The 10,091-nt window shown below is 26.3% G+C and overlaps 2 protein-coding genes across 4 annotated transcripts in view; one reads left to right on the top strand and one right to left on the bottom strand.

Annotated features, from left to right (window-relative positions):
* Window positions 1-392: 392 nt before the first annotated feature.
* LOC107443820 (ADP-ribosylation factor 6) lies at window positions 393-7,268 on the bottom strand. Of its 3 annotated transcripts, XM_016057822.4 has the most exons (6): window positions 7,025-7,209; window positions 6,783-6,811; window positions 3,991-4,075; window positions 3,771-3,874; window positions 1,807-2,005; window positions 393-764 (listed from the first exon to the last, which is right to left on the bottom strand). In XM_016057822.4, exons 3-6 carry the CDS (start codon window positions 4,070-4,072, stop codon window positions 622-624), a joined length of 528 nt encoding a protein of 175 aa, XP_015913308.1. In that variant the 5' UTR covers window positions 4,073-4,075; window positions 6,783-6,811; window positions 7,025-7,209; the 3' UTR covers window positions 393-621. The 3 variants fall into 3 exon arrangements, with proteins under 3 accessions (XP_015913308.1, XP_015913307.1, XP_042901647.1); XM_016057821.3 differs by lacking the exon at window positions 6,783-6,811 and having other exon boundaries at window positions 7,025-7,268; XM_043045713.2 differs by lacking the exon at window positions 6,783-6,811 and having other exon boundaries at window positions 7,021-7,185.
* A 135-nt stretch (window positions 7,269-7,403) lies between these two features.
* LOC107443816 (NADH dehydrogenase (ubiquinone) B14.7 subunit) overlaps window positions 7,404-10,091 on the top strand; it is a 9,494-nt gene continuing 6,806 nt past the window's right edge. Inside the window, exons 1-3 of the mRNA XM_016057815.3 lie at window positions 7,404-7,628; window positions 7,716-7,811; window positions 8,855-8,974. Coding sequence (XP_015913301.1) covers window positions 7,520-7,628; window positions 7,716-7,811; window positions 8,855-8,974 — 325 coding nt within the window. The 5' untranslated portion in view covers window positions 7,404-7,519. The remainder of the gene's footprint in view (window positions 7,629-7,715; window positions 7,812-8,854; window positions 8,975-10,091) is intronic.

A 10,091-nucleotide genomic window follows, 5' to 3' on the forward strand; every position in this document is an offset into this window, starting at 1 on the left:
AATTAATATAATCACTAGCAAATTATTTAAAAAGATCTAAAAAATGAAGAAAATAGTAAAGAAATGTATTAAAAGAATTTGTAAACACAAATACATACATATATTTCTTAAATTAAGTCTTTTGAATAATTTTAATCATAAAAAATTTAAACAAAAATATTAAATGTAGTACACATTTCCAAATTCTTAACAATGCTGCTTTAAAACTAACAAAGATGGTACAAGAAAATTACAAGTATTGAAAATTGGGACCAATTAATTGGTTTGTAAATTGTTAATATGCATAGTAGCAAATGATGAAACTGACAGCAGTTTCCGAAAGGAAAGTCATACATGTCCATTATAAAATAGTCAACATTAAATAACTACTAAGAAGGTAAACATATATAAAATGCCACAGCTTTAAAAAAGATTTATTGAAAGAAGTAAAGTTCTTTAAATATTTTCAGTTATGGAATGTCAAATCTATGCTGATAAAATTCCAATCCAAAGAAATCAGAGTTGCCGCAAAATAAAAGCTGCTTTACTAATGATATTTATCACAGGGAGGACATATACAAACTTATTTTAAATCTTATATTTTTATTATTTTATAATTTGATGACTTAAATGTATCATCATTCAAGATTTGTTGTTGGCAGTCAACCACATAAGACCTTCATAAAGTCCATCACCACTAGTGGCACACGATGGCTGAATGTACCACAGGCGATCTCTTATTCTAGTTAGACCCAACTTTTCTTGCACTTCATGAGGCTTCATTGCTGGAATAAAATTATAAGCATGTTTATTGCTAATAACAACTATGAATCTAACTGCGTTGAAAAATAAATAATTTTATTTAAGTTATTCCCCTTTTAAGTCCTTAAATTTACTAGTTAAAGGATTTAAATAGGGAAAAAACTTTCATTAAAATTAAAACTCTAAAATACTTATTTTGAGTGGTGGCTTATCCTTTTTTCAATCAATTAGTCGAATTTGCAAAAGTATTTCACATTTTGAATTGATAAAGGCACTATTTTTAATTTATGTTTCTTTATTTTCTTTAAAACTCAGATATTGATCATCTAATTTTAAGTTTTAAAATGAATATTGCAAGTGATAAGGAATATTTCAGTTATCTGTAGTTTGATTGGTTGTTAGAATGATAGAAATGATATATACATTTTGCACATTTATTAAGCATGAAAAATGTATTCATACATTTCATCACTTTTTTTTTCTATTGTCAAAAGGGGAGAAATAGTGAGTAAAGTTGGAATGAGTAGTCACTTTAAAACCTTGTCTTTGAACTTCATTCATTGGACCACTGCAGTTCATTTATTGAATTATTTAAATTTTCTTAATTAATTTTACATATTTCATTATCATTCATGCCACTTGAAAGGAACAAATTCAGCCCTTTTTTTGGAGATTATCTTAGTCTTTTTTACAGATTGATAAGTCATAAATTAAAAAACATATGAAAAGTATAACACACATTTATGGCTAGCTAAAAAGTAAAAAAAAATTAAGAATTCAATTATAAAATTTTCTACCTTGGCAACACAAAAAACAGCACTTTTTTTTATGACAGTCAACATGTTAATTTTACAGTTTAAAATGCACAAATAAAAATATTATTTCTTAAATTTCATAAAATGTCAATAAATTCTCTCTTCACTCAAATTGAAGCAAAAATAATTAATTAAATATAGAAAAAGAAAAGTAAATGAAATGATTTTTTTCGGTTATATATATATTTTTAAACGAACGTATCAAATAAAGAATTTAAAAACTAGCATGTGAGGTGAATAAAATTAATACCATTAGGCAAGTCTTGCTTATTAGCGTATATTAGAACAACTGCATCTCGCATTTCTCGATCATTTATGATCTTATGCAATTCTTGTTTAGATTCTTCAATCCTGTCCCAGTCTGCACAATCAACAACAAAAATTAGACCTTGCGTCCCGGCATAGTAATGTCTCCATAGGGGGCGGATTTTATCCTGCCCACCAACATCCTAAATAAGAGATTAAAAAAATTATTTCACCTATGTAATGCACATAAAATGAAATGATTATAATTCGCAAATAATTCGGCATAAATAGATACATAATCGAGCATAGTTTCAAGTTTGAAGAGTTTCATTTACTGAGATTTCATCAAGCATAATGAATAAAATTCATGTCAAGGAAAGATAGAATGCAACATTTTTGTAAATTTATTTTTCAAAATTAGAAACAACTCTACTTAATAATAATATTAAGTAGAGTTGATTTAATGGCATTACTTGGTTATTTACAGATACATATATTACAGTGGTAAAGATCATTAGAGGACAGGCCCTAAGATTGAGATATCAAATTTCGCAATTTTTACGTACATTAAGTAGCATTATTTATCATAATAAAAAGATAGCGAATCAAAAATCTAAATCTTTTGATTCTTTAATTAATCTACAAAAGTACACATTAACTAATCTACACCTACCATAATTGTATTAATGGATAAAATGAATATTAATGGTAAAATAGAATGCTTTGAAACCACAATCAGGAATACTTGAACAGGAAAATTAAAAATTAGGAGAAATAAGGATACAATATTTTGTACCCGGAAAATGACGAATATCAGGACAAATATACATCCTGCAAATGAGAACAATATTTTGATAGTACATGATTACAAACAACCGTTTTACGGAGCTTATTTTATATAAGTGAGATAATTTTTTAATAAATCAGTTAACCTACATTCAATACACTTCTAAACGACTAGAATAATATATTACTAATTAAAGTACTACACATGTTTAAAATTTTAAATAATTTGCTACTTAAACATATTTTTGGAAAATTTTTACTACTAAGCACATGATTACTTCAGAACAACATGTGAATAAACTAGTAGTTTTTATAGGAAGAAAGCAAACTGGTTGAACTCCAAACTGAGTTTAGGACAGTTAAAAGATTCAGGAAAATAAAGTTTTAAGTAAGTAAGTTGTATAAATTGGAACAATAAAAAAAAAAAAAATTCTAAAAAAAAAATGTCTAATGGCACGACAAAAAAGTACAATTAAATACGAATAAAAACTATTTGTACGGGTGACTAAAGTCACTGCCTTAAAAGTACTCAAGTGGAACGTAAATGACAGGCCAAAAAAGTTTCTACATTGATGGAGATGATTTTAATTCATTGTAAGGAGGGCAGCCAATATTCAAAAAAGTATAAAGCCAAATGGAGATACTCTGATAGAAGCTGGACTAGGGCAACAGCTTCCGGCGTGATTAGGATTGTTAAGAGATGCCATTACTTCAATTTTAACCTGTTTTGAATTTGTAATTTATAACCCTTATTTTGTTGCTTGATAAATAGCCTGATAGAATGGGAAGATAGTGCTGAAGATCTTGCTAGTGGTAATTAGGTTAAGGCTATCGACCTGTTTGTTCCCAAATATGTCAAAAAGACAGGTACCAACTGAAAAACCACATATTTTGTTTTCAAAGTCAACTCTCAAAGATAATTGGAACAACAAATAAAAGTGAATAAAATATTAATGATTTTATGATTGTATTTTTAATTTATTCACAGCAATTGTTAAAATTTAAATTTGAAATATAATACACCTTTATAAATATTTTATATTAGAGATAACAGAATATTGTACTAAAATGAACACTTCTTATAAGATAACTAAAAAAACTTATATTTGCATTATATTTTTATAAAACTAAAAAACAAGCAGTAATGTTAAGAAATAAAAATATTTGAACATAAAATCTTACCCAAACATTAAAGCGAACATTTTTATAAGAAACAGTTTCTACATTAAATCCAACAGTAGGAATGGTTGTAACAGACTGACCAAGCTTCAATTTATATAAAACAGCTAAATAGTGTTAAGGATGTTTATTTTAAGAAGATAGAAAATTGAATTAAATAAATGGAAACTATCAGAATTTTATTGAAATATGAAATTCTTTAGAATAAACAACAAAAGGATACTTGTCTTTCCTGCAGCATCTAGTCCTAACATCAATATTCTCATCTCTTTATTTCCAAAAATTTTTGATAAAAGCTTGCCCATTCTCTGAAAGATACATTAAATAAAATTTATTTTCACATTAAATTAATACAGTAGAAGATCTGTGTAATGCAAATCTTGAAACATGAGGTTTTGCATTAGATAGAATTTTGTATTACATTCAATGTATCATTAACCTTTTGCTTATGATGGTAACAAGTGGATCAAGATTATTCCAGTTTATTGAATTGCACAGGTGTACAGAAAATTCTCACAGCCTGATATTTCTTCAAAACACATTTTTTTTTTTTTTTTTTTGGTTTGGAATGGCATAAGTTATAAGAAATTAAATAGAATGTTAAAAAATAAACTTCAAAACTGTAAATTTCAATATATTTAAATAATGAATTATTTTTCCATCTTTCTTATGCCTTATTTGTCCAAATATAACATTTTCAATTTAGCATTTAGATTAATTTTAGTCAGGTGGTCAAAAAGTCTAAATATAAAATTTAAAAAAATTCTACTAATTTTTTTACAATAAAAAAAAAAAATTATATCATTTTTTTTATTTTTTAATTCGACAAATTTTTTTTTTTCTGGGCAGCCGGAATTTTAAGCGAGGCTCGTCCGTGCGATAGGGCATATTCTACATTCCTGGAATTGCATTATATCTATAAAAGATCTATAGATCTTTTACTTTATATATTAAAAAAATAATGACTTAACAGCTTTATCAATAACATAAACTTCTTATTAGAATTAGTTTACAATTAATGATCTAAGGCCTTTGCTGATAGGAATGAAATATTTTAAAAAATTAGATATGGATAAAATTTGCTTTCAAATTTTTTGCACTTAGCTATAGAACACAAAACTATGCAACACAAAAAGTGTCTTGATATACCTAACTTTATTAATTTTCTTTTAATGATTACAATAAATAATTGTAATCACATAATTATTAATATTTCTTAAATATAGGCTTAAGCAACGTGAGATTGTGATATTTAACAGAATCATTTGTTGAAAGAATTATTATTTTTTGTGGTTGTTGTTACTTTTAAAAAGATGAGACATAGCAAACAGTTATTGTACATGAATTGTTTGCAAATACAGCAAATTTGAAACCTAACTTTAAAGTATATTTCAGCAAAACAGCACTAAAAATTTGAGGATCATGTAAAAATTAAGGTGACTGATTCCAGCTCAAGCTAACTGAAATTCCCAAGTAAAACTGTTTAGTTCTTATACTATGAATAAATAAAAATAAAATACATATATATTGGCCTAACTCAGATACCTTTTAACCTTTTGAGTTTGCCAGTTCCTTGATACTCTTTATAGCATGTCACTGCCAATTTGTAGCCAAAACTTTGGCGAGCATATTACCACAGATACCCATAGAAATATATTTTCCAAATTTTAGATTCATTTTTTTAAGAAACAAATTTTTGGCTCTTATTTAAAGGACTCACCATTAACTATGTTTAGGTATGTTTAATTTGAGAGGTCACTTAAAAAAAATTATAAAACAAAATTTTTTCATACAATTCAATCTTTAGTAAGATTTCTATATTAGAATTTGCAATAAAATAATGGTCAGGTTTTGTAAAGCTTCTGGCAGTTACAAGCTAGAAACTGAAAAAAATTAAAAAGTAGGTGCATTTTGAAGGTAAAATCTGTATTCCCTTGTGCAGTATAATACATATATTTCTTTAATTAAAATTTAATCTTAGTAAAACAACCAGGCAACTTCATTTTGTTCCAAGCTGATTTCTATTGAGACTAAATCTAAAATAGAAATGTCTCCCAATATCTCGCTCTCTCTTTATTTATTATTATTATTTTTTTTGATAAATGCATAACTATAGCTTGCATGAATATTAAATTATAGATTTTACAAAATTCTTGCTATTAAAAAATGAGCCAAATTTTCTTTCGAAGAGAAAACTTGTAACATTAAGAATGTTAAATTATGTTTTTCTTTTAATAGAAACGGGAAGATTTCAAGATCGGTACTTACGCCATCGGTATATTTGGATTTTGGATTGTAACATTAAGAATGTTAAATTATGTTTTTCTTTTAATAGAAACGGGAAGATTTCAAGATCGGTACCTACGCCATCGGTATATTTGGATTTCTGGGTAGAAGCCGGAGAGATCCTAAAGAAAATAAATATTCCAGAAGGGGATCAACTGTTAGCCATCCCAAAGTAAATCTCAATAAATGTTTAAATTTTTTTTTTTTGCCAGTTTAAAATCGTTTCGGCAATAATAGTTAATGCAAACATATATTGCTTTAAAAATATGCCCAGAAAAACTGCAGAATTCAGAGAAATTATAAAGATTACCAGGGGTCTGTAGACGCCAAACTTACTACCGTATAGCGATACGCACAAATTCAATAAGAAAAACGGTAGTTTCAGAAAATACTTTTTCTTAAAATTTTATTTTTGTATCTGGTAAGAAACTATAGATCAATATTTTTGTGTTCATTTTTTAATATAACTTCTCACAAATTATGTCTAAATTTTCACGAAATTGATACCTCTTACAAATAACTAGACAGATCCTTGATTATTTCAACTAAACTATACAAAGTACTTTGTAATATATATCCCTTAAAGTACTTAATTATTTTTTTATCATTCAATGAAACTTTCGATTAATGATATAATTTAATGAAATTTAATACTTATAAGTAAAATAATGGTTTTGATGTTACATTTTAAAAATTATAAGGTTATATCATACGAATAAAATACAATACTTTTCTGGTAAGAGTTCAGCAAACGTCACCTAAAAAACACACCTCAATTTTAATTTTTGAACATATTTTATAACAATTATAATCACTCAAATACTTATTATTATACATCATAAAAAGTCCCACTCATACACTTGAATTTATTTAAATTCAATTGAAAATGGAATAAGAACTAAAAAAAATTAAAAATACAGTAGAAATGGACATGTTTAAAAATAACTTCAAACAGTATTTGACATACATACTAGTAATTAGAACTTAAGTGGTTTTGTTAAACAAGTACTATTATAATGAATAACACATTTTGAATAATAAAGCTTTAGAAAAATTCTGTAATTATTTCAATCATTTAACTCAGTCGTCCACTTTTTTTATTCAATTCAAAATCAAAATAAACAGAAATTCCGTTTTTGCCAGATTCTAAGTACACAAAAAAAAAAAATCATTTTTCAGTTTAAAATAGTGATTTTCCCATCGCATATACGTAACAAACTGTTTCGATAGTATTTTAACTACCTTTAATAAGCTTTAAAAACATAAACTGAAACAACTTGAAATTCGCTTTCAATGGTTTCAACAGCAAATGGGGAAGGAAACAGCAGAAAACGTAGACTTTTCCATATTTGTAATGGCAACATGCTTTGTTTATTATTATTGTAGGTGAACTTATTTTGCCCTTAGAAATAAGAACTGAATTGTTAAATGTTATAAGTCCTTTTATTTAACTAAAAGGCATCAAGATGAGAAAGGAAGCTTTTACAGTTGAGTTTTATGATTTTCAAAAAAGTCCAGATGGACATGATTGTCTCGAAAAAACGTATTATTTTACTAAATATGCTGGGATATTCGGTAAATGATTTATCAAATTAACCACTGACCATTCACGTCTGTTGAATTCAATTTATATTTAATATTTACTTTTTTCAACAATTACAGGTGCTGTGTTTTCTTTCTATGAAGCTGCCTTATTTTCTAAGCCGACTACTGTGTATGGGACCTTAGCAAGATTTGGACGTTTCACATTACCTTTTGGTGAGGAGTGCAAAATTTTTTAAGTACAACAAAGTATTATTTATATGGTTATTTATACCTGATATATAATATTATTTATATCTGATCATGAACGAAATTTTTGTCTCATTAACATTGGTTTTTAATTATTTAGAAATTAAATTTTATTTGTAGAGTATACTTTTGAAGGATTAAATATTCCTATGTGTTCTTAATTTGAATAAAGCCTTTTGATCTATAATTCATATTGAAAAAAGATGAATCATCATACCGTTCTAGATTGGGGGATATTTCCGTATCCTGATCAGTGGTAGAATGATGTAACTTCCGGGCGAGAAACTGTAAAAAAAAATCACAGAACGGGTCCAACTCAAAAGGTTTAACTCGTAGCTACCCCAGGCAAACATCTACTTGTTTTTTTAAGAAAAGAATTGATATTTTGAAGTCTCTTTGGCACTTAGTAGTTTGTTCCGCAGATCTAAAATGCAGAAATATCCCTCTGGATTGTATTTTTTTTTAATCCAAGTTTAGAGAAACATAAGTAATTAAAGATTTCAGCACATTTTAACCCATATAGGATGTTCCTTTTCAGTTATGGAACAATTATTATATTTTTATCTTCTTTTTTTTTTTTAGTAAATATGAAATAAACTGTGTGACAAAGTGCATTGTATACATAATGGAAAAATACCATAAAATCTGTTTTTTAAAAGCGATGAAAATTTTAAAAATTAAGATTGTATTTTAGTAAAAAAAAAAAAAAGGACTTGCATATATTATCTTGCTTCTTAAGTATCTTCTTGCTTTGAGTCTATAAGGCAAGAAGAAAATGTCAAAATATAAATTTTTATTCTAATAAGGCTACTATTTCCTCTTTTTTTAAAAGAAAAATTAAACTAGTAATGTGTAAATTAATTGAAAAAAAGATCTTATATTAGCAATTTTTAAAGTATTTAAATAGTCAAAAACTTAATAGGAAAAAAAATATTTTTATTCATAAAACATGTTAAATTGTTATAAATTTTTTTAAATTGTATTCTCAACATCTTATTATTATTTTTCAGCTGGTATGGGATTTGTATTTGGTTCCTCAGTATGCGTTCTTGCTCATTTGAGGAAGAAAAATGATGTACCTAATCATGTAATTGCTGGTGCATTAGCTGGATCTATTTGGGGATTTAAATGTAAGTAAATATTTTGTCTTTTTGTCACAAGTTCTTTGGAAAATGTTATTTTCTGACAAATGCAGGTTTTTGCTTGAAAAATATTGTATAAATATATATCAATTGTGGTCTAAAACAGGTTTCTAATATTTAGAAATGAATGTTTACTTTTACTAAATAAACAAGTATTTTTCTGATAAAAAGAATAAAATGATAAAATATTAAAATTTTTTAAACGAATTAAAGACAAAAAAAATTCCAAATTTTTTTTTAATTTTTGTTTTACATTTAAGCTAACTTTTTTTAATCAATTATCTGAATTAGTTGAACCTTGATTTCTATGAACCTTTTTAATGAAAAAAAAGTATTACAGTAGTACAAACAAAACTTGAAGAAAGCCTTATAAAGCTTTCTAAGAAATATAAATCAATGACTGAATAGGAAAATGCTAACTGAATTTGGAAAAATCTTGCAAAGCAAGTGAATTAGCTTTTTGTGGAATTAAAAAAAAGAAATACTTATAATCATTTTCCCCCTGTTATAATAATAGTAATTTATAAGTACATCCTTAAAAACATCATAATTACGTTTTTCTTTTCTTTTTCCATTGGTTTCAGATATCTTGTTCTATTGCAATAGATTTTTTTTTAAATTTTCCTCTTTTCTTCAATTTGACTAATTCTAAAATAAAATGATCTAATGTAAATAATGTATAAACATAAGTAAGTCTCATAGACTTGTTTTATGTATAGTTTTGATTACATTTGGTGTGAGTCTTGGTCATAAGTGTTCACTAATAAAATATTTTAATCACCAGTTTACCAATTTAATATGACCATGTAAAAGATTTGCCACAAATTTATGATATTAACTGTCTTTATAATAGCAAAATATGTTTAGTTAATGACTTCTCTTTTATCACAAATAAATTTTAGATCATGTGTATATACCAGGGTTGGCAAGATTTTGCCGCAGGTGGAAAAAACCATGGTAAATACCGGTAAAAACCGTCCTGGCAAAAACAGGTTTTTGCCAAGCAAAGTGGCAAAAAGTGGCAAAAACCTATATTTTCCAAGATGAGAGGACAAAAACACATTTTTGAGACAAAATTATTCCTAAAATTGAAATATATACTATG

The sequence above is a fragment of the Parasteatoda tepidariorum genome, chromosome 1 (assembly GCF_043381705.1).
Source record: "Parasteatoda tepidariorum isolate YZ-2023 chromosome 1, CAS_Ptep_4.0, whole genome shotgun sequence".
Taxonomy (NCBI): domain Eukaryota; kingdom Metazoa; phylum Arthropoda; class Arachnida; order Araneae; family Theridiidae; genus Parasteatoda; species Parasteatoda tepidariorum.

Excerpts from the sequence above, each read along its gene's own strand:
- LOC107443820 (XM_016057821.3), bottom strand. The coding sequence starts at position 4,072 with ATGGGCAAGCTTTTATCAAAAATTTTTGGAAATAAAGAGATGAGAATA. Across the intron at positions 3,875-3,990 it reads AGATGCTGCAGGAAAGACAA|CTGTTTTATATAAATTGAAG; the intron begins GTATCCTTTTGT and ends AACACTATTTAG. Across the intron at positions 2,006-3,770 it reads ATGTTCGCTTTAATGTTTGG|GATGTTGGTGGGCAGGATAA; the intron begins GTAAGATTTTAT and ends TCTCTTATTTAG.